The 23,722-nt window shown below is 63.4% G+C and overlaps 6 protein-coding genes across 6 annotated transcripts; 4 read left to right on the top strand and 2 right to left on the bottom strand.

The window, feature by feature from the left end:
• EMIHUDRAFT_432237 (hypothetical protein) lies at nt 1–1,888 on the top strand. Its single transcript, XM_005770353.1, has 3 exons — nt 1–652; nt 848–937; nt 1,352–1,888. The coding sequence occupies exons 1-3, from the start codon at nt 97–99 to the stop codon at nt 1,483–1,485; spliced, it is 780 nt and encodes a 259-aa protein (XP_005770410.1). The 5' UTR covers nt 1–96; the 3' UTR covers nt 1,486–1,888.
• Nucleotides 1,889–3,512: 1,624 nt separating this feature from the next.
• EMIHUDRAFT_447900 (hypothetical protein) lies at nt 3,513–5,629 on the bottom strand (the record flags this gene model as incomplete). Its single annotated transcript, XM_005770352.1, has 8 exons — nt 3,513–3,728; nt 4,127–4,175; nt 4,240–4,260; nt 4,333–4,362; nt 4,516–4,605; nt 5,011–5,100; nt 5,196–5,450; nt 5,573–5,629. Coding segments are annotated over 8 exons (807 nt in total), but the record flags the coding sequence as incomplete, so codon positions are not given.
• Nucleotides 5,630–9,413: 3,784 nt separating this feature from the next.
• Nucleotides 9,414–12,538, bottom strand: EMIHUDRAFT_447899 (hypothetical protein; the record flags this gene model as incomplete). Its single annotated transcript, XM_005770351.1, has 10 exons — nt 9,414–9,512; nt 9,759–9,873; nt 10,461–10,518; nt 10,898–10,997; nt 11,093–11,112; nt 11,314–11,371; nt 11,649–11,693; nt 11,889–12,173; nt 12,289–12,370; nt 12,453–12,538. The coding sequence occupies 10 exons, from the start codon at nt 12,536–12,538 to the stop codon at nt 9,414–9,416; spliced, it is 948 nt and encodes a 315-aa protein (XP_005770408.1).
• A 2,453-nt stretch (nt 12,539–14,991) lies between these two features.
• On the top strand, nt 14,992–16,220 carry EMIHUDRAFT_349784 (hypothetical protein). The gene is given in 4 exon segments (XM_005770350.1): nt 14,992–15,586; nt 15,603–16,031; nt 16,108–16,181; nt 16,204–16,220. The coding sequence occupies 2 exon segments, from the start codon at nt 15,650–15,652 to the stop codon at nt 16,170–16,172; spliced, it is 447 nt and encodes a 148-aa protein (XP_005770407.1). The 5' UTR covers nt 14,992–15,586; nt 15,603–15,649; the 3' UTR covers nt 16,173–16,181; nt 16,204–16,220.
• Nucleotides 16,221–17,608: 1,388 nt separating this feature from the next.
• Nucleotides 17,609–19,008, top strand: EMIHUDRAFT_195979 (hypothetical protein; the record flags this gene model as incomplete). Its single annotated transcript, XM_005770349.1, has 3 exons — nt 17,609–17,730; nt 17,877–17,919; nt 18,016–19,008. 3 exons carry the CDS (start codon nt 17,609–17,611, stop codon nt 19,006–19,008), a joined length of 1,158 nt encoding a protein of 385 aa, XP_005770406.1.
• A 2,999-nt stretch (nt 19,009–22,007) lies between these two features.
• Nucleotides 22,008–23,366, top strand: EMIHUDRAFT_195977 (hypothetical protein; the record flags this gene model as incomplete). The annotated part of the gene is made up of 3 exons (XM_005770348.1): nt 22,008–22,168; nt 22,789–22,916; nt 23,299–23,366. The coding sequence occupies 3 exons, from the start codon at nt 22,008–22,010 to the stop codon at nt 23,364–23,366; spliced, it is 357 nt and encodes a 118-aa protein (XP_005770405.1).
• Nucleotides 23,367–23,722: the final 356 nt, after the last annotated feature.

Raw genomic sequence — 23,722 nt, 5'->3', positions numbered from 1 at the left:
AGCGCTTGACTTCTGCCAGCGATTGCAATATCCTCTCGTACTTGCTACTTGTGTGGCAATCAAGCGCGGCTCGAGCCCTCGTTGTGCCTACACCACATGAGCAGCGAGCGCCGAGACGACGAGCGGCCTGTGCTACACACTTCGGCCGCGATGCTGACGAATGCTCAGGATGCGTGGGCTAGGTTGTACCCAGGTCAGGCTATCGTCCAGTTTGACTCGGAGGAGAGCTTCATGAGCTGGGCCAACACCGAGCCCGAGCTGATGGGAGTCCTCTCCGACTCAACGGGCGCAGACGGGGCGCAGCCGCTCCACTGGTACGAGAGGCGTGAGCCCACCGACACGGGCCAGCGCAACCCCGCCTGTACTCTCGCCGTCGCCCACACCTTCGGAAATCCCGCCGCCACCACCGCCACCGCCACCGGCGGCTCCGCCACCCACGCCGACGCCAGCAGCTCCGCCGCCGCCGCCACCCGGCCTGCCGCCACGGTAGCCGCGGTGGGAAGCGGTGCGCCGGTGCGGAGGCGAATTTCTGGGCAGCTGCCAGTCTCGCGTGCGTCCCACGACTCCGAGGACAAGCGCGAGTTCGAGTCCCCCTCCTTCGGCGACCGCGCGCGCGCGCACGCTGCCAGCGCAACCACCGTCACCGATGCAGGCATCCCCGTCGCACTCCAGCCTACCTCCCTCCCCACCGCCGCCCTGCGCCCCAACACCCGCCCGCTCCATCCTTCCCGCCGCCACCCTACCCGCCGCCACTTGCCTCGCCACCGCACTCGCCGCCGACCTCGCCGCTCAGCCCCCCCAGCCCTCTGACTCCATGTGACTCCATGTGACCCTTCCCGGACACCAGGCAGCTGCATCGACTGGGCGACGAGGCTGCAGGTCTCGGACAAGGAGGAGTCGGAGTCCGAGTCCGAGTCGGAGACGCGGCGCGGCGCGGGTGCGCTCGCTCCCTCACTCTGCCTCTCGCGGACTGTCTCGCCAGGGCTCTATCTCTCTATATCTCTTTCTCTCTATGTATCTCCCCCTCTCAATATCTGTTTTTCCCTACCCTTCCCCCCCCCCCCGCCACACACCATCCCTCTCCATCCCTCTCCCTACCTCCCTCTCCCTTTGGGTCACACACCACCCTCCCTCCCCTCCCGCTCCGCTCACTCCCCCTCCCTCCCTCTCCCTCCCTCTCCCTCCCTCTACCCCCCCCATCCCCTCCTCTCCCCTCCCTCGCCGCCTTTCTCACACGCCCAACCAGCTCTTGCACCCCTCTCTCACTCTCTCACAGGCGCAGAGAGGGGGGGGGGGCGCGGAGCAACACACGTCCAGCAGCCCCTCCTCATTGTGAGCTCGCGTCGGGTAGGCGTCGGGCGGAGCAACACCTCCAGCTCCTCCTCCTCCAGCAGTGGGAAGCCGCCTCCCTCGCCCAGCAGCGGCGCCCGCTTCAGCCGCAGCCTCGCGCGCGAAAACATGAGGTGCGCCGCGAGTGGTCCTTGAGCGCTCTCGCCTCTCCTTCTCCTGATGGGGCGTGTCTCTCTGGATCCTGCTATCTTGCTCTCGATGAATGTCTATTAGGTACCTCGCCGAGGGCTCTGCAGCGCACCCTCCTCCGCCGCTGCCGGCGAGGGCCGCGCAAAAGGCCCCGCAGAGCCAGGGGCATACCGGAGGTAAGTAGGCCTAGCATCTAGCTTCATCGTTCATGTCAACGAACACACATGCAGTCACGAGTCAGGGGCCGCCAATCGAAACAATATACTGGCCCCCAGGCGTTTCATGCCTCGCTTCCCAAAGTGCAAAGATAGCATTCGTCGTGAAAGTTGGGAGTGATTGGGAGAGAGCCCTCAACAGCGAGTACCCGAGTCTCTAGATGTACGTTTTATTTGTGACTTTTTTCGTCCAAACATAATCATAACAACATAAAGTGAACGACGCGACCGTCCACCGGACGGCGACGCCGCATCTTCGATGGTGCAACACGCATGCGACTGGCAGAGAACGCCGATAGAAATGGATTGAGAAGAGCACTCAGGGACAGAGTCAGTCAGAGTCACAGCAGCCAAGTGCGGTCAGGCTCCCTCCCTCCGTGGCATAGGGACCGGCGAGAAGCATGGGCGGCGGTGCCGGACGCCCGACAGAGGCCGGTGGGGCGGTGGGGCGGCGCGGCGAGCGCCCGTCTCGACGCCCGTCCGGCGTGTCGAGGAGACCCACGCCGAAAGGGAGTGTGCGTCGCGGGCCGTTGGACAGAGAGCGTCGAGCCTCTGCCTCATCTCCGCCGCTCCTCGTCGGACCGCGCCTCCGCCCCCCCGCCGTCGGCCGCCTCGTCTGCAGCCCCTCCCCCCGGGCCCGGCCGCCGCAGAGCCACCTTGGCGTCCGACGCGGACAGGTCCGCTGAATGAACTAAGATTGCTATTAATCAATCATAATAATTAAGCCACCTTGGCGTCCGACGCGGACAGGTCCGCTGAATGAACTAAGATTGCTATTAATTAATCATAATAATTAAGCCACCTTGGCGTCCGACGCGGACAGGTCCGCTGAATGAACTAAGATTGCTATTAATTAATCATAATAATTAAGCCACCTTGGCGTCCGACGCGGACAGGTCCGCTGAATGAACTAAGATTGCTATTAATTAATCATAATAATTAAGCCACCTTGGCGTCCGACGCGGACAGGTCCGCTGAATGAACTAAGATTGCTATTAATTAATCATGAATAATTAAGCCACCTTAGCGTCCGACGCGGACAGGTCCGCTGAATGAACTAAGATTGCTATTAATTAATCATAATAATTAAGCCACCTTGGCGTCCGACGCGGACAAGTCCGCCGCCGGGATGAGCTCCCCCGACGCAGGCAGCGGCTCGTACCTGATTCGCGGGGGGAGGTGTGGACGGGGTGGTGCAGCCGCTGCTGTACGTACCTCGGCTGTATGCGAGCTGGGCCTCGGCAGGAGCTCGGCAGGATCTCGTCCGGATCTCGGCTAGATCGGCTGCATCTCGGCTGCATCCCCGCTGTGTCTCGGCTGTATCTCGGGCTGTATCTCGGCTGTATCTCGGGCTGTATCTCGGGCTGCATCTCGGCTGTATCTCCAGCTGCATCTCGGCTGTATCTCGGGTTGTATCTCGAACCTCGGCGGGGGGTCTGTCGCGACCCACAGCAGCGGCGCGGGGCAGAGGCGGTCGCACAAGTCTCTCCGGCCGGTAGCCTCGCTCAGCTTGAGATGGCCGTAGAGCACGCAGCCGAGGACGGCGACGGAGACGCCTAAAAAAGAAACACAGGTTAAAAAAGAAATAGAGCACGCAGCCGAGGACGGCGACGGAGACGCCGACGAGCTGCGTGGGCAAGTGCGACGTGTCCGCGGGAGGCCAGAGCAAAAACCCGCCCGCGAGGACGAGGCAGGTCTTGGCATGCCCGACCACCTAAAGTACCGAATCCAGATCCCCCGCCGCCTAAGTACCGACTCCTTGGGGGTGGAGAATTCCGGAGAGATGCGAGGGAGACGTGCGGAGATACGAGGCAGGTCGCCCGACCACCTGGAAGGTGATTGCCGACGTGCGGCCGATGAGGCAGAACGAGGAGACGTTCGTCCCAAGGGCGACGAAGCAGGTCAGCACCACCAGCGCCAGTGTGCGCGCGCCGCCGCCCCCGTCGCCGCCGCCGCCGTTCGCGGCTTGCTGGGCGAACCCGACCGCCGTCCGGCACTCTCCTGGCTCCTCCGAGCGGAGTGCGGGAGGCAAACCTGCGCAGAGGTGTGGGCGGGGTCACGTGCGTCCGTACTAGGGAGCCAGGCCGTACGCCCCTTCAAGACGCGAGCCACTCATCACACACTCGTCCAGGGGGGAGCCCTTGAGCACGGCCTCCTCTCAGTCCGCCAGTCCATCATCAGCGTGTGTGTGTGTGACACGTCCCTCGCACCGGACGACGGGGCACACGCACTCGCGGGATACACGGGGCGTGACCACACGAGGCGGTGTGTGCGTTCTCAGGGAAAGGCGTCGCCACAGACAGCAGTTCGTATGGCCGGGCCTCTGAAGCGGCTGCACACATCGCTGCTCAACCTCGTGCAACCTCGTGCAATCTCGTGCAATCTCGTGCAATCTCGTGCAATCTCGTGCAATCTCTCAAGGCGAGGCGGGCCTGCGCAGAGGTTCTCCAGCGCAATCGCCGCCGCGAGCGCCTGCGGCACCTGTGAACAGCGTCTCTTCACACCTCGAGCTGTGAACAAGCGGGCGAGCGACCGCCTGCGGCACCTGCCAAATCGCCACGGCCGCCTGTGAAAGAAAAGGCTGTGAGGCGATGCAAAGCGGTGGAGAGGTGACGCCGCCACTGCTGGCGACGGCCGCCTGCAGCTGCGTCGCGGACAGCTCGAGCTCCTACGACTGACGACGGATGGATGAAAAGAAAGAATCAGCCGGCCGACACGGCGGCGTGGCGAGGCAGCTCGAGCACCGTTTGCTTGGAGCCTTGCCAGATCTGGAAGACGGTGGTGTCTAGGAAGTGTCTAGGGAGTGTCTAGGAAGTGTCGCCTTTTGCTTGGAGCCTTGCCAGATCTGGAAGATTGTGGTGGTGGCGACGGCGAGCAAGCCGAGGACGAGGCCGGGCGCATTGAGCTGGACCTGCGTGCTGAGTACACCCGACGTCAGCGGGCGGAAGACGAGATTGCGCCGAGGACGCAAGGCACAGTGTGTGAGTTTGAGCGGCTGTGAAAACGGTGACAACAGCCGCGCACGGTCGGATGGAGCAGAGGGGGTGTCCTCTGGAGCGAGGGTTGGGATGCAAGAATGCACACTCGCTTCTAGGGGGAGCTGCACACGTCCGAGACGGTGTCTAGGACGCGTCTAGGAAGTGTCTAGGAAGTGTCTCACGTCCGAGACGGTGTCTAGGACGCGTCTAGGAAGTGTCTAGGAAGTGTCTCACGTCCGAGACGGTGTCTAGGACGCGTCTAGGAAGTGTCTAGGAAGTGTCTCACGTCCGAGACGGTGTCTAGGACGCGTCTAGGAAGTGTCTAGGAAGTGTCTCACGTCCGAGACGGTGGCGACGGCGAGGCCGAGGAGGAGGAGGAGGAGCGAGAGCTTCACACGGCGCGAGGCGTGCACGTCGTGCAGGAGCGCCTGCGCGAGGTGGAGCCGAGAGGCCGTCGAGGTGGGCGGCCGAGGTGCGGCCGAGGTGCGGCCGAGAGGCGGCTGGCGAGGGCTTAAAAAGGTGCCTGTGCGAGCAGCGTGCACGGCACTATGGCGAGCTTCGTGATCTGGTAGAAGCCGACCGAGTTGAGGTGGAGCGAGATGTTCATGAAGCCGATGCTTCCGACGCCAAACCCGGCAACCTTGAACGCCTCTGCGTGCGGCAGCGACCGAGGCTCAAAGGCGCCGCACGCTGCGAGCAGGCGGTAGAACGCGACGGTAAAGGCAAAGTGGAGGAAGGTGAGCGACATGGGGAAGTTGAAGCCAGCCGAGAAGACCGCCTGCGGGGTCGGAGGTGTGCCACGGCTTCGCGGCTGGCGGCGGAGGACGGCGGATGGCGGCGGAGGTGGAGCGGGAAGGGTCAGGCCGGGGCTGTATCTTCCGGAGCCTTGTTGACGAGCACTAGCGAGACGGAGCAGCCGACGTTGGCGAGCGCCGCACCGAGCGTGAGCGACCACATCGCGGGCTGCCAACGCCGGTGGCAGCGTCACGCCAATAAAATGCCGAAAGAATTTTACAACAAAGAATTCTTATGACAAAGAATTCTTGAGAATTCTTAAGATACAACAAAAGAAAAACGAGACATGACCGAGCGCGTTGGAATCCTTCATCGCCGCGGGGGGCGACCATGGTGACGCAAACAGCCGCAAGCTGTCTGCACGCGGGCCGCCCGCCGCGGCGAGGGCCCTTGTGATTGCGGGTAGCACATACTTCTCATCCCTCTCCACCGAGAAGTGGGTGAGATTATTATCGGTCGCATTCGGGTCGGCCAGGTCATCGTACGAGTAGAAAGGGAGTGGCGTGAAGTCGGAGGTCGCAATGGTGACACGTCCTAGGGTCATGCCGATCCCCACGTCAGGGTCGAACAGGTCGCTCAGCAGGGAGGCTCGAGCCTCAACCCCAACAGGTGCAGAGCTCCTCGAAGAGGGCCACCACGTGCCGCAACGCGCCGCGCGCCGCGTCGAGGTGCGCCACGCCGCTGGCGGCGGGCGCAAACAGCGGCGAGGGCGTGTCGGCGAAGAAGTCGGAGAAGGGGAAGTGGCGCTCGACGGCCCCCTCCTCGTCGCCCGCGCGCCGCGCCTCCGCCTCGAACGCCTCCCATCGCGGCGCGACCGTCGCCTTGCATTCAAACTCAAGACTGTTAGAACAAAATGCCTAAACCTTTCAATATTTTGCTTTTAGTTATTATGCCAGACGTTGAAATTATGGCGAGCTGCCCCAATCGTGCGCTGTCTCTTTGTTGACGCTCATATCGCGGAGCTCTTTCAGCGCCTGGTACTCGAAGTCGAGGAATGCCCGCAGGATGCTTTCACCCTGAGGGGTGACTGTCTCACCGTGGTGTTTCAAGTCGAGTTTTGCGCCAAACACATGCGGCATGGCTGAGGTAGCGGCTTTGGCGGTGGCTGCGGGGGCGCCGAGCCAAACCAGGCCCTCGGCAGTGTCTTCGGCACAAGACTCGGTGTCAATGAGAAAGACGCCGCCGCGGCCACCAGAACGACGGCCAATGGCGCGTAGGGCGCCGAGCACGCCACCAACATAAAAGCAGAAGCCCATCATGAGGTGGCCATGGCCGTAGTAGGGAGCGTCATGGTCCGCGGGGAGGCTCGTCAGGGCGCGGCGTGCAATGTCGCCGCAGCTGTCATTGCGGCTGAGGCCGAGGGCGAGGGCTGCCACTGTCGGGTAGCAGCGGTACAGGGGCAAGAGGCGCGAATAAAAGTTGTTGCTGTTGATGGGCCGCTCTCCACCATCGGGATGATTATGATTGAAGGCCGAGATGACCCGTTTCACTGGATCGCGCGTTGCGACGATCACGTGGGTGCGATTCGCAAGTACCCGTGGGGTCACCGGGTGAACGTGCACCTGCGGCAACATGACGCCAGATCCCTTGACCACACGGTTGACACTCGACCCGCAAGTCTTTCCAACATGCACCAGCAATGCCTGGCCTGGCGCAACCGCGTGCTCGCCAGACAGATAGAGCCAACCCTCGGGGACCCGTGTTTACTTTAAGGCCCTTTCCCTGCGAACGCGCACCCCCAGGGCTAGGGCTTTCTTGCCCGCAACCCGATGCCAATCATCCGGCCCGCTGGGTGCGCTTCTTAGCTCCCCGGCCCTGGATGTGCGGTTACTGACTGCACTCCAAGTGCTCCAAGTTTTGCCAAAGAACGGCGACGCCACGCATGCAGGGTTTGTTAATTCTTTTATATTCACACGGCAATCGCAGAGCAGATTCTGAATGAGCTTGCCTGCGGCGAGGGCGGTCGAGTGCACGGAGCTAAGTGCCTCGCCGTCCTCGCAAGAGTTGCTTAGTTAGGCGGCTCCCGTGGTGTACCTGTGTTAGTGCCAGTGCGCGCCAGTCCCGTGCCCAGTAAAGAAAGAATTTAAGAAAACGGACAACCCAAGGGAGGGATGGGAGGACGGCACGCCGCCACCACACAGGGATTTTAAGGAGAGGGGTGTGATGCGTGTGTCTCGCGCCTTGCGGGGGGGGAGCGGAAAGGAGGGTCGGGAGGCTCCGGCTCAGGTCGTGGGGCATAGCTCGGGTGTAAACGGGGTCTGGGGAGGAAGCCCCAGCGGCCCGCCGCAGGCGCCGCCGGAGGCTGGCCCGCCGCAGGCGCCGATTTTTTGGCGTTTTTTCTCAAAATTGAGGGATTTCTCATCTAAATTCTCATCCAAAATCGAGCTCGCTACGAGCTCTCTAACTGCACAGCATCTCCTCGTTGAGCCTAGCGGCGCCCGTATCGCCCACGCCCACATTCCTTTTTCTTGCCCTTGGCCCTTGCTGCACTCAGCCGCTCAACCTCCGCCAGTCTCTCCTTGCTCGTTGCTGGCGCTGCCGCCCCCAGTACTGCGATTGCAGCTCCTTGGCATGCCGCGCCGCCTCCATCTGCTGTGCTTCCCACGCTGCCGCTTCCTCTAAAGCAGCGCCGCCACTAAGCGGCGCAACCAAGTTCTCGCACTGTTTGCATGAGCATGTGTCCTGCTGGTGCGGCGCACAATCCGCGCGCGGCGAGTGAGAGTAGAAGACTGACAGCAGGAGCTGCAGGAGCTGCAGGAGCTGCGCAGATCGGATGGGTGGTGACGCCGTCGAGCGACGGCGCAAAGACCAATCACCACCGCTGAGAGCCGCGACACGAGGCTGCTGGCAGCTGCACCTGTGAGAGCCGCGACACGAGGCTGCTGGCAGCTGGCAGAGCGAATCGCGATTCCGGCGGCCGCCGTCAGCCCGCCGACACCGACGGCCTGTCTGAGGTCAAACTCCCACCGCACGTCGGACCAGTCGTGCGTCAGCCATGGCGACGAGACGTCTGTATGCAGACAGCCCGCCACCCGGGCGATAGAACATGCCAGCTGGGCTCTTCCAGGGCTCTCGTGGCCCGTGGCGCGTGCCCAGTGGGCGGGCTGCGGCGGGCGCAATAACTATTCACAGCTAATGAAAACTATAAAAACTCGCGGCTTCATCAAAGTTTGAGGTGGCTTCGTCCTCAGCACCATCAAGACAGCTCTATTCACACCCTGTTTGGTTTGAAGCCACTCGGGGATGCCCGTTTACACCCAACCGACGAGTCGCTGGGCCCTCTGACCTGAGCCGGAGCCGGAAGGCGAAAACGGTAAACGCTCTGGGGCGCAGATCGCACCGTGGGGGGTACTCCGACGCCTCTACGCTCCCTATAGTGCTGGCGGCCTGGCGTGCTGTGAACAAACCCACAGCGAAGGGAAGTAGACGCGCCTGGGCCCTGGGCGGCTGGGCTCACTGCTCACTCAGCTCTCACGGTGAGACTCTCAGGCCTCAGCTCTCTCACCAGGGCAGATTTCGGTTTTCGCCCTCCGCGGCAGACCGCACTTTTGTCGGTGTTTGTGTTCGAAACAGCACAACTGACCGGCCGACGCGAAACACACGACGAGGACACGACAGCCCTGAAGGTGTTGGGCGCGCAGACCGGCACAGGTGAACTGTGGCAGTAGCCTGTACCTCCCCCCTGCCCGCGCCCCCCCCCCCCCCCCGGCTCACCCACGCAAGAGACCACCCACTCTCCGCCTCTACCAGTAGTACCTGCCGCCTACCCGACTCTCCGACCGGCCGGCGGCGGCGCCCAGCGGCGGCACAACGCGCACACGCCGCAGGAGGAGTACAAAACAAAACCGGAGACGGCGGAGGGAGTCGATCGACCAGACGGCCCTTGCCGACGGCCAAAACCGATCCCCGCCTCTGCCCGCCCGCCCGCGCTGCTCTACGCGTCCTTCTACGCTTCCTTCTCGCGGCCGCTGCTGTCGCCTGCGAGCATCTTCAGCAGAGCGCGCACGATCTTGCCGCCCCAGTACAGCTGCAGGAAGGTTAGCACCTAAGGGCGCGCCGTGGTTGGCCGACGATCGGCCAATGCTCTCTCGCCCCCAGTAGAGCTGGCAGCGGCGAGGGGCGGCGGCGAGGGGCGGCGGCGAGGGCGGCGGCGAGGAAAGGCCGGCGGCGTGTAGGGCGAGGCGGACACGGCGGCGGCAATGCGGCAGTGGGGCGGCGGTGGGGGCGGCGGTGGAGGCGGCGGTGGGGGCGGTGGCGGGGTGGCGGGGAGCGCGGTGTGGGCGGGGAGCGCCGAGCAGGTGACGCAGAAGGTAGCCATCTGCAGCTGCCCCTCCAGTTCGCCCGCCGCCCACACCGCGTACAGGTCACGCAGCAGCTGCAGCACCGCCAGCGGCCAGAGGACGCACCTAGCAGAGATTGCACGAGATTGCACGAGGTTGCACGAGGTTGCACCTAGCACGAGGCGTGCCACGCCACGCACGCACGCTCTCGGCTTGCTGCAGCAACCGCCGGTGCTTCTCGGCCAGCGGCGACCTCCCTGCTACCTCCCGGCTACCTCCCGGCTACCTCCCGGCTACCTCCCTGCTACCTCCCGGCTACCTCCCGGCTACCTCCCGGCTACCTCCCGGCTACCTCCCGGCTACCTCCCTGCTGCCTCTCTGCTGCCTCTCTGCTGCCTCTCTGCTGCCTCTCTGCTGCCTCTCTGCTGCCTCTCTGCTGCCTCTCTGCTGCCTCTCTGCTGCCTCTCTGCTGCCTCTCTGCTGCCTCTCTGCTGCCTCTCTGCTACCTCTCTGCTGCCTCTCTGCTGCCTCTCTGCTGCCTCTCTGCTGCCTCTCTGCTGCCTCTCTGCTGCCTCTCTGCTGCCTCTCTGCTGCCTCTCTGCTGCCTCTCTGCTGCCTCTCTGCTGCCTCTCTGCTGCCTCTCTGCTGCCTCTCTGCTGCCTCTCGGCTGCCTCTCTGCTGCCTCTCTGCTGCCTCTCGGCCGGAGGACGCACCGAATCAGGAGGAACGAGAGGGCGAAGGCGACCCGCACCATCTCGTTGACCGAATGGCCTGCGGGCGAGGGTCAGGGCTGGGGTCAGGGTTGCGGTCAGGGTTAGGGTTGGGGTTGGGGTCAGGGTTAGGTTTGGGGTTAGGGCTAGGGTCAGAGCTAGGGTTAGGGCTAGGGTTGGGGTCAGGGTTGCGGTTAGGGTTAGGGGCGGTCAGGTAAACTTCTCCACACACACACACACACACGAGGTGGTGGGGCAAGGGCCGGGCTGGTCCCTCGCGACTCCACGTCTACGCGACAGGAGCTGGCACGGCATTCCAAGTGCGAGGCCCGGTGCGAGTGGGTGAGCGAGTGTGCCTGCGGGCCACCCCTCGTGCAATCTCGTGTGCCTGCGGGCGACCCCTCGTGCAATCTCGTGCAATCTCGCGCAATCTCGTGTGCCTGCGGGCGACCCCTCGTGCAGCCGCGGGAACTGGCGGAAGAGGTCAACAAACACGAGCGGCAGCGACGAGACCTCGACGAAGCCGAAGAAGAATGCGGCCTGGCGCAGGAGGGGCAGGACGTGTGTGGCCGGCCTTTGGCGCTGTCTCCATCGCTCTTTGAGTCCGCACTGAGTCCGAACTACTCATGAGGCGCCTGGTACATGAGAAACGGGCCTGTTCACAGCTGGAGGTGTGAAGAGACGCCGTTCACAGCGAAACGCCCTCCTCCTCCTGGAGGGTGCCTGTTCACAGCTGCAGGTGTGAGGAGACGCCGTTCACAGCGAGACGCCCTCCTCCTCCTGGAGGGTGCCTGTTCACAGCCGGAGGTGTGAAGAGACGCCGTTCACAGCAGCCGCGGGGAGAGGAGGAGCGGGCCCGAGAGGCCACACAGCGCGGTGAGGAGGGTCATCCCGTGGTGAACCAAGTGCTCCGCCTGTGGGTTCGGTACCGTGGGGGTAGGGGATGGGTTCGGGTACTATGAGGTGGAGGGTCATCCCGTGGTGGACCAAGTGCTCCGCCTGCTGGAAACACACGCACTCAGAGCCAGCCGAGGCACTCATAGCTTCACACCGCCACAGCTTCACACTGGCCACAGGAATCCGGTGTTGGGCGCGGAGCGGGCGGGAGGCGACCGCTCTGCGATCGCTCCGGGGCGAGTCCCCGGGGAGGGAGGGTCCGTGTCTGGAAGGGGGGTCCTCCTCGGTGCGCGCCTTGCGCAGCGACGGTACGATCAGGGTGACCAACAGGTCGAAGACCTACCGGAGCGAGGCACCGCGCCGGGAGCCGTCTCGGGAAGGGGAGCTGGAGGCGTCTCGGGGGCGTCTCGGCGGGCTCCGGGAAGGTTCCGGGAAGGCCCGGGAGTGCTACAGCGGGCCGGCGGACCTGAATCCCAAACATGAAGGCTCAGGGAAGGTTCCGGGAAGGTTCCGCGGGAAGGGGCTCGAGCAGACCTGCATCCCAAACATGAAGCGAGCGAGGGAGAAGGCGTCCTCGGAGGCGGCGTAGAGGCGGCCGCGCGCGTCGGCGCCCAGCGCCGCGTGCTGCTCGTCAAAGTACCACAGCCGCGTGCCGTGGTAGGCGGCGTACGCAAACGGCACCGCCGCCGTCAGCTGGTGAGCCGCCATGCCGACATCGGACGACATGGGCGACGGGACGACGTAGAGGAGGGCCATCCAGCCAAACTGCAGCACGAACAGCCCGCCCACCCACTGAAGCACCCACTCGTCCGACAGCAGCTGCAGGCACATGCGGGAGCGGCGTGAGCGGAGCGGCGGTCGTGCGGGCGCGCGCGGCCGCGGCGGCGTGTGGAGTGCGCGGGCAGCGGCGCGCGGCGCGAAGCGGGATGCGCACGTCGGATAAGCTCATGCTCGGCACGACGGCGGCCGCCGGCTGCGGAGGCGGTTTGCCCCAGGCCATTTTGTAATGGCCCAAACTCAGATTTGTCCGGGTGAATTCTTTTTTTTCATAGTGAGAAAGAATTTGCGGAAGCGTGGAGGTAACCGCGCTCCTCGAACCTCGAAAGCGGCGCCGGCTGAGCCGCGCGCGCCGAGGCGCGCGCAAAGACTCGTTGTTCGAGGTCCGAAAACTCCTGCAGCGTCATCGTCGGTGCCTCTCCTACCTTAGGATGCGCGTGTCCGCTCCTCCCTAAGCGCCCTCTCGTCCTCCTCCTCCTCCTCTCTGTGTCCTCCTCCTCCTCCTGTGCCGCCACGTGCATCTCGTCCTGGAGCTTATAGAGCCGCGCGTATTCAGTGAGCTCAAATGGCAGCAGCTCCGAGTCGGGGCCGCACGGCCAAGAGGAAGAAGGAGAGGAGACCTGTGGCCGTTGTAGCCGAGGTGATGGTTACGCCGCAAGGATACGTGGGACGAGCGAGGCCCCCTAGGGGGCTCCGCCTTTGCGGAGCCAGAGCCACCAGAGATGGCAGGGGGGGGCGTCGTTCCGTGGTTCGCCGCCTCGGTGTCGGGCACATTCTCAAGAAAAAAGAATTGCGGTAAAAGAATCATACAAAAAGAAATGTAAGTATTGTGAAAGGCATGGCAGCTGTGCACCTTAGCACAGCGAGCTTGCTATCAAAATCTACAACTCAACCTTCCTTCCCTGTTCCCATCTGTTCTGCCCCAGGATCTTGCCTTCTCAATCTGAATCAGAGATCGCGCACGACCACGAGACGCGGCCTTCAGTCCTCCGAAGCGCGCGTGGCCCTGCCAGAGCCATCCACATTTAAACGAAAGAGACGTCAGCTCCGCTTGTGTCTGGCACAGCCACTGGAGGTCCTCACAATAAAACCAGTAAGAGCTAAGAGGTCCTCAATGCACAGTGCCTCGTTGTCTTCGAGCGAAGATTAAACATTTAATACCCCAAGCGCTGGGGAGTGAGCTCTCTGACTGTCTCCCATCGGCCGCAGCGCAGATTCTGTTCTGCGCACCACGGCAATGCGTATCAAACACACACGATCTGCGTTGAAGAGGTCCTCACAGAGAGGTCCTCTGGCTAAGAGGTCCTCAAGTAGTCGAGATAGTCCTCGCCCGAGCAAGAGCCTGTGCCTGTGCGCAGACTTACACCCATCTCGCGACCAGTCGGCAAAACGAGGCTTCCTGCAACAATGGCAAGCTGTTCAAATCGTAGGTAGGGTAGTACAAGAGTACAGAGCAGATGACTGATGAGATTGAGCTCACTACGCCACTGATGTTGATGTGTGTACAGTCAAGGCAACAAATGGTGGGTTGTGAAGTTACAGCCGTGTGATCCGCGTCGTTGCAGTTGCTCTGCCGTTTCCCCTTCCAATGCGGCTCAGCCGTTTTTTTGTTTACCAGGCTGGCTGTACAGCAAAATTTTGGTCATGTAGTGCCCGTGGTTAGCGCCCGCCTCCGCCGCCCGCTCCTACGCGAACGGCACTGGCACTGGTGGCGCCCGCGGCCCCGTCTCGCCCCAGTCTGCGCGTTGCCGAGGTGCCAGAACACTGAGTTCGAGCTCATTCGCTTGCTGCACTGCACTGACCTTACACCTGCAAATCTAGATTGACCACAATGTTACATTCACTGAACACATCTTCTCAGTCTGATACTTAGTTACTCACTCAAGGAATCTTGCCTTCTCACTCAATCTACCGTCAATTCGCCACCACTGAGACGGTGCGGCCTTTTCAATGCGCGCGTGGCACTGCCAGAGCCATCCACAAGTAGAGAAGGCAGCTCCGCTTGTGTCTGGCACAGGAGGTCCTCACAATAAAACGAGTAAGAGGTCCTCACAGTTCCTGTGTTCTTCGTACTTCGAGGCAGCGAAGCAGCGAAGATTACATGTTCTTGTGTAAGCGCTGGGGAGTGAGCTTTCTGACTGTCTGTGAGACCATTCAGCCGCAGCGCAGATTCTGTTCTGCGAGACCACGGCTTAATGCGCATCAAACACACACGAAGTAGAGGTCCTCAGTGAGGACCTCAGGCTAAGAGGTCCTCTCAAGTAAGTCGAGAACGAGATCGTCCTCGCCGAAGCAAGAGCCTGTCCTGTGCGCAGACTTATACCCATCTCGCGACCAGTCAGCAAAACGAGGCTACCAGCTGCACAATGGCAAGCTGTTCAAATAGGTTAGTTACAAGAGAGAGTACACAAGATGAGATTAAGCTCACTGGGCAACAGGCAGGTATGGATGAAACAGTCAGGTGGCTTGTGAAGTTGCTCACTTCTGCCGCGTGAGATTGCGGATTCATCCTTCTTGCTTTTCGGTTTTGCAGAATCTCGCCCGCCTACTGCCCCTGAGAGTTGGTTATCGAGTGGGCTCAGCTCCCCCCCTTGGGATGAAGCTTCCACGACCTCGCACCCAACATCCCAGGCGGGACACACACACACACTACCCAACGCGGCCAAAGGATTCGAGAGCCTCGAGAACTCGCCGGCGGGGGACTTTCACAACGAACCTGTGAATGCAAAGTCGATCGCCTTCCACATGGGCTGCTTCTCCAGCGCGTCGCCCCGACCGAGGAGCTGCCCGGCCCTCCCGCCGTCGAACTCGACGCCCCGACGCCCGCCGACACCGCCGCGCCGACGCAGCCGGCCGCCGCCCTCCCCTCCGCCACCGATCTCGGAGTGAGCGAGAGGAAGCTGAAGCTGTGGCGCAAGAAGGGCGGCGGCGACCTCGAGCCGGTCCTCGCGAGCGGCGCCGTCGCCCTCCTCGACGCGCAGTGGGTCATCAGCCACGCCGAGGCGGGCGGCGTCCTCACCCACCGTCAGGCGCTGCTCAAAGAGGCCTTCCTCTCTTTCGCCGACCTCGTCGAGGCGACCACCAAGTATGACCGCCTTCCCGTCGCCGCGCTCTCCTACCCGTGGCTGACCAAGGACCACCCCGACCCGCGCGGAGCCAACCTCGCCCGCGTCGCAAGGGCGCTCAAGGCCCTGCTCAGCGATCCCGACTACATCCCGCGGCTCGGCGTCTTTTGGGACTTCGGCTCGCTGCACCAGCACCCCGACCCCGCCAACGGCGTCCTGCGCACCGAGGAGCAGAACGCGCTCTTCAAGCAGGGTTTGGGCTGCCTCGGCACGCTCTACTCTCACCCGAAGACTTGGGTGCTGCGGCTGACCTCCTTCCCGGACGGCCACAAGGCGGAGGATCAGGCCGAGGGCACCAACGTGGCCAAGTACGTTGACCGCGGCTGGTGCGCCACAGAAAGCAGCTGGGCGAGCCTGACTAAGGCCAGCGCCCTCTCGCTCGACCTCGGCAAGATGCGCGACGGCACGGAGTACGACTGGGACAGCCTCATCCTCGACTGCACCCAGGACGGCGGCCGGCGCCCTCCGCTGCTGCCGTCTGCGTTCGCGGCGGAGCTGGAGAAGAAGAGCTTCACCAACGGCAAGGACGACAAGCCGCTGGTGAAGCGGCTGTACGAGGCCGCCTTCAAGGAGCAGTTTGGCAAGGCGGCCCAGCTGGACTACGGTAGCCTCGGCTGGGGCGACGCGGAGGCGGCGCAGCTGGCGGAGGTCCTCGCGAGCGGGGCAGCGCCGCGGCTCAAGGAGCTCTGGCTCAACGGCAACAAGATTGGCGACGAGGGTTGCAAGGCGCTGGCCGCCGCCCTCAAGGAGGGGGCCGCCCCGAGCTTGAAGGCGCGAGACGCCCCCCTCGCCACTCGCCCCTCCCCCGCCCAATGCTCATCGCACCTCCCCTCGCGTGCAGGAGCTCTGGGTGGGCAACAAGGAGCAGCCTGAGCTGGTGGCCGTGTGCAAGGAGCGCGGCATCAGGCGGGTCTGAGCCTCTCCAGCCCCGGCCGGGCGGCGAGGGCGCGGGGCCCGGCGGGACCGCCGCGACCCGGTCCTCGAGGCCTGCGCGCGCCGCTCCGCGTCGCACGGATCTCCGCCGCGTCCGTCTCCTACGTCTCGGATCCGTTTGCTCTCGGGCCGACGCTCGCGCTGACGGCGAGCGGTAGCGGTAGCGGCAGCGGCAGTGGTAGCTGTAGCCGTAGCGCCGCCACCCCACACACAGCAACCGTCATTACAACAACACGAGTTTACAACCAGCGCTTCTCCGCCAGGTCCTCCTCGCCGCACAGCTGCGCGAGCGGCGGCCTCGCGGCTGGCTCGCGCCCGGGCTGCTGGAGGTGCGTCCCAGCCTCGTCGCCGGCGCCGGCCGCGGCTGCTTTGCGGCGACTGCGCTGCCCTCCGGCACGGTTCTGGGAGCGTACCCTGGCCGCTTGCGATCGGCAGCCGAGTACGCAACGAAGCTGCGCGTCGTCGGGCCGCACGTGGCCGAGTATTGCTGGCGGATCGGCGACGTCGCGGCTCTCGACCCGACCGACGGGGAGGGGCGGCTGTACGAGGCGCGTGGCACTCTCACACACCAGGGCTCTCCACTTCTCTCTGCCCCCTCTGCCCAGCACAGCATGGATGCCCTGTCTGTGCGGTGGCAGGCACCCGGAGTGCCTCTGATCGAAGGCATGCCAGAGAGCCTGCGGACCGGCGCGATGGCGAACTGGTGCGAGCTTCGACAACGAGGCGCGGTCGGCGTCGCCGTCACAGGCGTTCATGCTGTGCCCAGGTGCACGCCAACCACGCTCGCCCTCCTCAACGAGCCGGGCCCGGGCGGGGACGTGAACGTCGGCGTCGCAGTCGAGGGGGCGGACGTCGTCTTCTCGGCGGAGAGGGACGTACGCCGCGGCGAGGAGCTGTACCTCGACTACGGGCAGGACTACGACCGCAGCGGCTATGGCGGCGGCGCCTGACTGAGGCGTCAGACACTGCCCCCCAAATGACGACTCGAGAAATGCCGTACGCACTAGTCGGTACCCAAAATCCTTTTTCGTCTAGTTTTCAAATCCAGGCAGCTCGATTTCTTCTTTTGTGGATCGACCGCTTCGCCACGGTACAGCCCGCGTCTCGAACGTGCACCGACGGCGCCGCCCGACGCGCCTGCCCACGGACTGGGCCGTCGACGTCGTACCTCGTACGTCGATCGAGAGCTGCCGCGTGCCGGGCTGCCGCGCAGCCGCAGGCCACCGCGCACCGGTCCGCTCAGCCATTTTAAGATTTCCTCTTAACGCATGTTGCGGCTTATCTCGGCGGATTTCGGCCTATATTCGACTATATCCCCCGAAGATTCTGAGCCTATAATTTGCTCGCTGTTACTGGCCGTTACGATTTTCGGCGAAGCATCGCAACACACACATCTCGTGGCTCGGGCCGAAAGGCCCAATGAGACGAGGGGCGGCGGGCACCGCGTCCGCCGCGCGGCTGCACGAGGGGAAGGCCGCAAAGTCAAAGCCGGCGGCCTCGTCGAAGGAGCTTGGGCCCGCGGCAGAGCAGAGGTCGTCGAGGTAGATCGCCCGCCATGGGAGGAGCCTATGCCTGGCATCCACGATGCGGTGACCGACAAGGGCGTGCTCCCCAGGTGCAAACCTCTGACCATCGTGATGCCTTGTTATATGCCGAATGAGGAAAGCATTCTGATAGATGTGTTGAGGTCCCACAAGCAAGCCGCAACCAATTTTCCAGCGGACCTGCACGTGATAGTGGCTTGGAACTCTCCCCGAGAACATCCAGATGTGGTTGCCGAGATGGCACAACTCGCAGAGACGTGGCCGACCTTCACACACTTCCAGGTTACAGGCTCCACCACGAAGTGCGACAATTGCAACTTCGCGCTGGATCAAATCAGAACGGAGTGGGCTATTTTCCTCGATGCGGATACCTTGTTCTCGACGCAAACGTTGATTTATGCTAGCCACTTATCCTCGTCAACAACTTTCGACTTTTGGCAGGGGCGGATGGTCAACCCCAAGAGCGACGTACAAGGTGTTTTCCCTTTTGGCGCAGTGACCTGCATGTACGACTCGGACTGCATGCCCAACGATGCACCGATATTTTACAAGTCTGGTCACGTGCCATTCTCCGGACGAGGGGGCCTTTGGCGCGTTTCTGTTTTGCGGAAGGTCGGATTTGACCATAGGACCGTGGGCGAAGACTACGATGCCTCGTTCAGGGCGTATTTCCTCTACGGACATAGAGGATCGCTTGCACCGAATATGATTTTCCAAGAACGTTGCCCAGGCAATATGACCGATTTGCTGCGGCAGCGGAAGCGTTGGGTTAATGCCGACTTCGAGCGAATGGTGAGTTCGACTTGGATGGCTCGTTCGTACTACGTTCCTCGGGTGGAGGTCTTCTTCGGCCTTTTACCGATGAACATCAAGATGAAAATGCCCTTCGAAAGCTGGCCCCGCCGGACACTGAAGTTGACGACCTCGCCGATTTTACTTTACTACGGCTTTTGGCTTGGAAGCCCCGAGACTGGGTCACCTCGGTTCGAGAGGTTCCAACGTGCGCCTCTTTTCCCGATCCTCATGATGTTCGCTTCGATCATCTTGCCATACCTAGTGTGGACAATTCGCTATATTGCCGCGACCCAGGTGAGTCTGTACAAGCCCCGGGTGCAGTATTTGCTGCTGAGTCCAATCGCCGCTTTTCTTTTCCGGCAGTTCGAAATATACTGCGCAATCGAAGGGATGCATCGGTGGCTGTGGGGAAAATTCGTGTTCGACTGCACTCCCCGGTCGCCATCGACTCCAGCCCGACAAACGGTGCTCTCGGCATAATCACAGAGTAGAGAGTGTATGTCTGCATCTGCCTACGATTTCTCGCGCGCTGCGGCGCTAGCATTAAGAATGGATCTAACTAAGCGATGGGTCTGGAGGGTAGTCGCTGTCGCGCGGCCGCTTGGCAGCGGCGCCGACGCTGCCGTTGAGTCTGTCCGTGGCCGCCGCGTCACTCGGCACGGAAGCCTCCTTGCCGGTGGACATGCCGGGGGGGCGTGAGGGCCTGGAAAACCGCATGTTCGCCCGTCTGCGGTCTGGGACCACTTCGTACGGCTCCAAAAACAGCTCCTTAACGACAACTACGCGGCCCGGCGGTCGATCTGCGCCTTCTCAGCGGTGGAGGGGATGTGGGCGGTACGTGCGAACCGCGTGGTGCTGCGATGGCTTGACGAGTGCGACTCCCAGCGTCGACTTTTTGACCCCACGGAGCCTCTGCTGCTCCGGGGGGGGGGGGTCTGCAGACCACCCGGCCGAACTTCAGAGTCGCGGTGCTCCTCAAATACCGCTCAAACGCCCACGATGTTGTGGAGGGGACATATGCTGATGATCCCGGCCCGATTGGTTCGCTCAGAAAGCTTCTGGGCGGTCGTTAAGGTTCGCTCCCCGCACAACCGCCCGGAAGTATGGTACCCTAGACTACTTGCCCCTGTCAAACTATTAGCCTAATAACGTACCTAATTATTAGCATGTACCTAATAACGCGAGTAGCTAATAACAAGCTAATTATTAGGTTAATAACAGCGTTATTAGGGGTGTCGGCTCCCCGCAAGAGGTCGTGAGAGGGGGGAGCGTCGTCGCGCTCACCAGGGCGCGAGATACCGCTAGTCTGGTCATGCGGAGCGGCATCTAGGATACGAGGAGCATCTCAGCACACCCGTATCATCTCAGGAAAATTTTGCATCTAAAGATGTCCGCGGCATCTGAGATGTCATGGGCTATCAAAAGACGCGGCCGGGGCACCATCTAAAGATGATTAAATCTTCTTGGAGAACCCAATCATAGTGGAGACACCCGGTGTCCTTAGATGGAAAACGCATCCTAGATGGCGTTTGGCATCTAGGATGCGCACATCATCTGTAGATGGGGGGGGGTCGCCGCCCCTGACGCACCGCTCACCCACGCGCACTGGGCCTTGCACTTTTGAATGCCGTGGGGCTCCTGTGTCGTCAGACGTGGAGACGCGAGGGTTGCCCCCCCTTGCCCCACCACCTCGTGTGTGTGGAGAAGTTTACCTTACCCCTTACCTTACCTTTAAAAAATTACAACAAACGTCACTCGCTCGACAGCCCCTTGAGCACTCTAAAGCCGTACGGCCTCCAACGCCCAAACCTCGAATCTTCTTGGGCAGCAGCTGGCCAGACAAGTCCTCGCCGTGGCCTAGGCAGCAGTATTCGCCCAGCCTTGCCCCAGGTGGCTCCCCTGCCACCCGTCTCACAGCCCCGGCGCCCACGCCTCGATCTTCTTGGGCAGCAGCTGGTCCGACAGGTCCTCTCCGTGGCCTAGGCAGCCGAGTTCGCCCTCGCCCCAGGTAAAGACGGCGCCGTCGGCGATGATGGCGAGGCCGAACCCGGCTCCAGCCGACACAGCGACGACGCGCCGCCCAGCAAAGGCCTCGATCTTCTTTGGCAGCAGCTGGTCCTGCGCGTCGCCGTGGCCCAACCGGCCGTCTCCTCCATAGCCCCAGCTCCAGACATCACCATCGGCGGTGACGGCAAAGCTGTGACGGTGGCCAGCTGACACAGCGACAACTCGCCGCCCTGCGAACGCCACGATCTTCTTGGGCAACAGCTGGGTTTGTGTGTCGCCGTGGCCCAACTGGCAAAATACTCCATAGCCCCAGCTCCAGACGGCTCCGTCGGCAGTGAGGGCAAGGCAGTAGGTGCCTCCAGCCGACACAGCGACGACGCGCTGGCCAGCCAACGCCTCGAACTTCTTTGGCAGCAGCTGGTTCTGCTGGTCGCCGTGGCCTAACTGGCCATCTGCTCCCAAGCCCCAGCTCCACACTGCACCGTCGGCGGTGAGGGCGAGGCTGTGGTGATCTCCAGCCGTCACAGCGACGACGCGCTGCCCCGCCAAGGCCTCGACCTTCTTGGGCAGCAGCTGGTGCTGCTCGTCGCCGTGGCCCAGCCTGCCATAGTAGCCATAGCCCCAGCTCCAGACGGCGCCGTCGGCGGTGAGGACGAAGCAGTGGCTGCTTCCTGCCGACACGGCGACGACGCGCCGACCCGCAAAGGCCTCGACCTTCTTTGGCTGCCGCTGGCTCTGCTGGTCGCCGTGGCCCAGCTTGCCACCATTTCCATGGCCCCAGCTCCAGACGCTGCCATCTGCGGTGAGGGCGAGGCTGTGGCTGCTTCCAACCGACACACTCACGGCGCGCTCGTCGCCCAGCGAGGAGGGGAGGCGGGTCGGCGTGTTGAGCCGCGTCATCCCCTCGCCGTGACCGAGTAGTCCCGGCGTCCAGTTGTTAGCCGTTCCGCACGACCAGAGCCGCCCCTCGCCGTCGATGAAGAGGCTGTGCCGCAAGCCTGCCGCCGCCCTCACCGGCGGGTTGGACTCGCGCAGCAGCGCCGAATAGCACAGCCACCGCACGGCGCAGCTCTCGCCCTCCGGCAGCGCCGGCAGCTCGAAGCCGCGCTCTTGCGCCCACAAGCGGATGCCCTCCACCGCAAGCGAGGCGTGAAAGAGCAGCGAGACGGCCGCGGCGCGAGCGATGTCGGCGGGGTCGCAGCGAGAGACGACGCGCACGAGGAGCTCCGTGGGGAGGTCGAGGAGGCGGGCGGGCGGCGGCGTGTCTGGCGAGGGAGCGGCGGGTGCGAGGCGGCGCGAGCGGCGGCGCCGAGGGGTGGACATCGCGAGAAAAAGAAAAAAAGAATTCTGACTTCCGGCCTCACCCGGGAAAAGAATTCTGACCCCCTCTGGCTGCTTGCGGTCCCGCTAGAGCTCTACGCTGACGCGCAGTTCTGGTACGCTCCTCACGGTTCCGGTACGCTGACCCGCGGATGATCCTCCGCCTGCTCTTCCTCGCCCTCTGTATCGTCGTCGTCTGCCTGCCGTGGCTCGGCGGCGTCAGCACGCCGGCCACACTCATTGCCATCGGGCTGCCTCACGATCCTCCGCTGGACAGCGTCGCGATCCCGCCTCTGGCGCCGCTGCTCGCAGAGTGGCTGCTTGGCCCTTCCGAAGAGGGTCGGGACGCAGCGCCAGCGGCGCACAGCTGCGATGCCGACGACAGCGGCGGTGGCGGTGGCGGCCGCGACGACAAGGCCGCGGGCCTCTCTTCGCTCGATGCGTCCGCTACGCCACACTTGGCCCTCTGCCACGCTCCGGCCTGCGGCGGAGTCGACATGCTCACCGTCACCCTCCTGCGGCGGAGGGTGGCGGCGGCGGCGCGCGCGGAGAAGGGAGGCGGTCGAGGGAGCCTGGGAGCGAGGCGAGGGCGGGCGGAGGCGGCAGAGCCTCTGGTCGGCCGTGTCGAGGTCTGGGCTCGGCTCCTCTCGGCTCCTCTCGGCTCCTCTCGGCTCCTCTCGGCCTCCTCTCGGCTCCTCTCGGCCTCCTCTCGGCTCATCTCGACTCCTCTCGGCTCCTCTCGGCTCCTCTCGGCTCCTCTCGGCTCATCTCGACTCCTCTCGGCTTCCTCTCGGCTCCTCTCTGCCTCCTCTCGGCTCCTCTCTGCCTCATCTCAGCCGGCCCCCAGCCATAACCACTCAACACCCACCCTAACGATCAGCGTTCGCAGGTCTGGGCCCGTCCGGCCTCCTCCTTCGCTCCTCCGCCCTCCAGGCCGCCGCTGCGAGACGCGGTGCTGCGGACGGCGGGCGAGGGCGGCGACGGGGCGCTGTTGAGACTGCTGGCGGGCGAGGCGCGAGCCCTCGCCGTCACTGCGCCCGCCTGCCAGTGTCTGCTGAGCGGTTGTTAGTCGGCTGTCCACATCGTGATCATCAGGCGCGCGCCGCCCTCGCTGCGCCCGCCTGCCGATGGCCAATACTGACGAGATACCGAGGACGGTTGTTTCTCTACGGACTCCATCAACCAACAGGCGCGAGCCGCCCTCGCTGTGCACCCACAATTGTGTGATGAATGGTCATTCCTCTCGGTCACTCACCAATCAACAGGCGCGCGCCGCCCTCGCTGCGCCCTCCGGCTTGCCGTACTTGCGTGGCGGCGGCTGGTCGCTGCTCTGGAGTGACGAGCTGCCCGGGCCAGGAGAGCTGCTCTCCTCCTCCGCCTAATACGTACCTCAACCTTAATGGACTGTATTGTAACACCCGTGTGTGTCTCCTTCCCTCGCAGGAGAGCTGCTCTCCTTCGCCGCCGACGGATCCCTCACCGGCGCCGACCACACTGCAACATATGAATGATATAAGAATGATCTAAGAAGAAGAAGGAGGAGAAGTATTGTGGTGTATGTATCATACTCTTCTCCGGCAGGCGCTGCCTACCGCGTCTCGCGCGGCGAGGCGGAGGATTGGGCTGTCCGCATCTTCACACCGCACGCCTCGCCGTGTGCGGCGGCTGGCGCTGCCTCGGCCGCCACGGCGAGATCTAGCCGAGATCTAGCCGAGATCTGGCCGAGATCTGCCGAGATCTGGCCGAGATCTGCCGAGATCTGGCCGAGATGCTTCCGAGGCCGAGCCAGGCCGAGGGCGCGAGAATGGCCGAGATGAGGCGCCGTGCGCGGGGGGGGGGGGGGGCCCCAAATTTTTTCCCTTGGGGG

Source organism: Emiliania huxleyi (genome assembly GCF_000372725.1).
Source record: "Emiliania huxleyi CCMP1516 unplaced genomic scaffold EMIHUscaffold_4, whole genome shotgun sequence".
In the NCBI taxonomy this organism is placed as follows: domain Eukaryota; phylum Haptophyta; order Isochrysidales; family Noelaerhabdaceae; genus Emiliania; species Emiliania huxleyi.
Note: the sequence above shows the minus strand (reverse complement) of the source record. Positions and strands in the feature narration are given on the sequence as shown.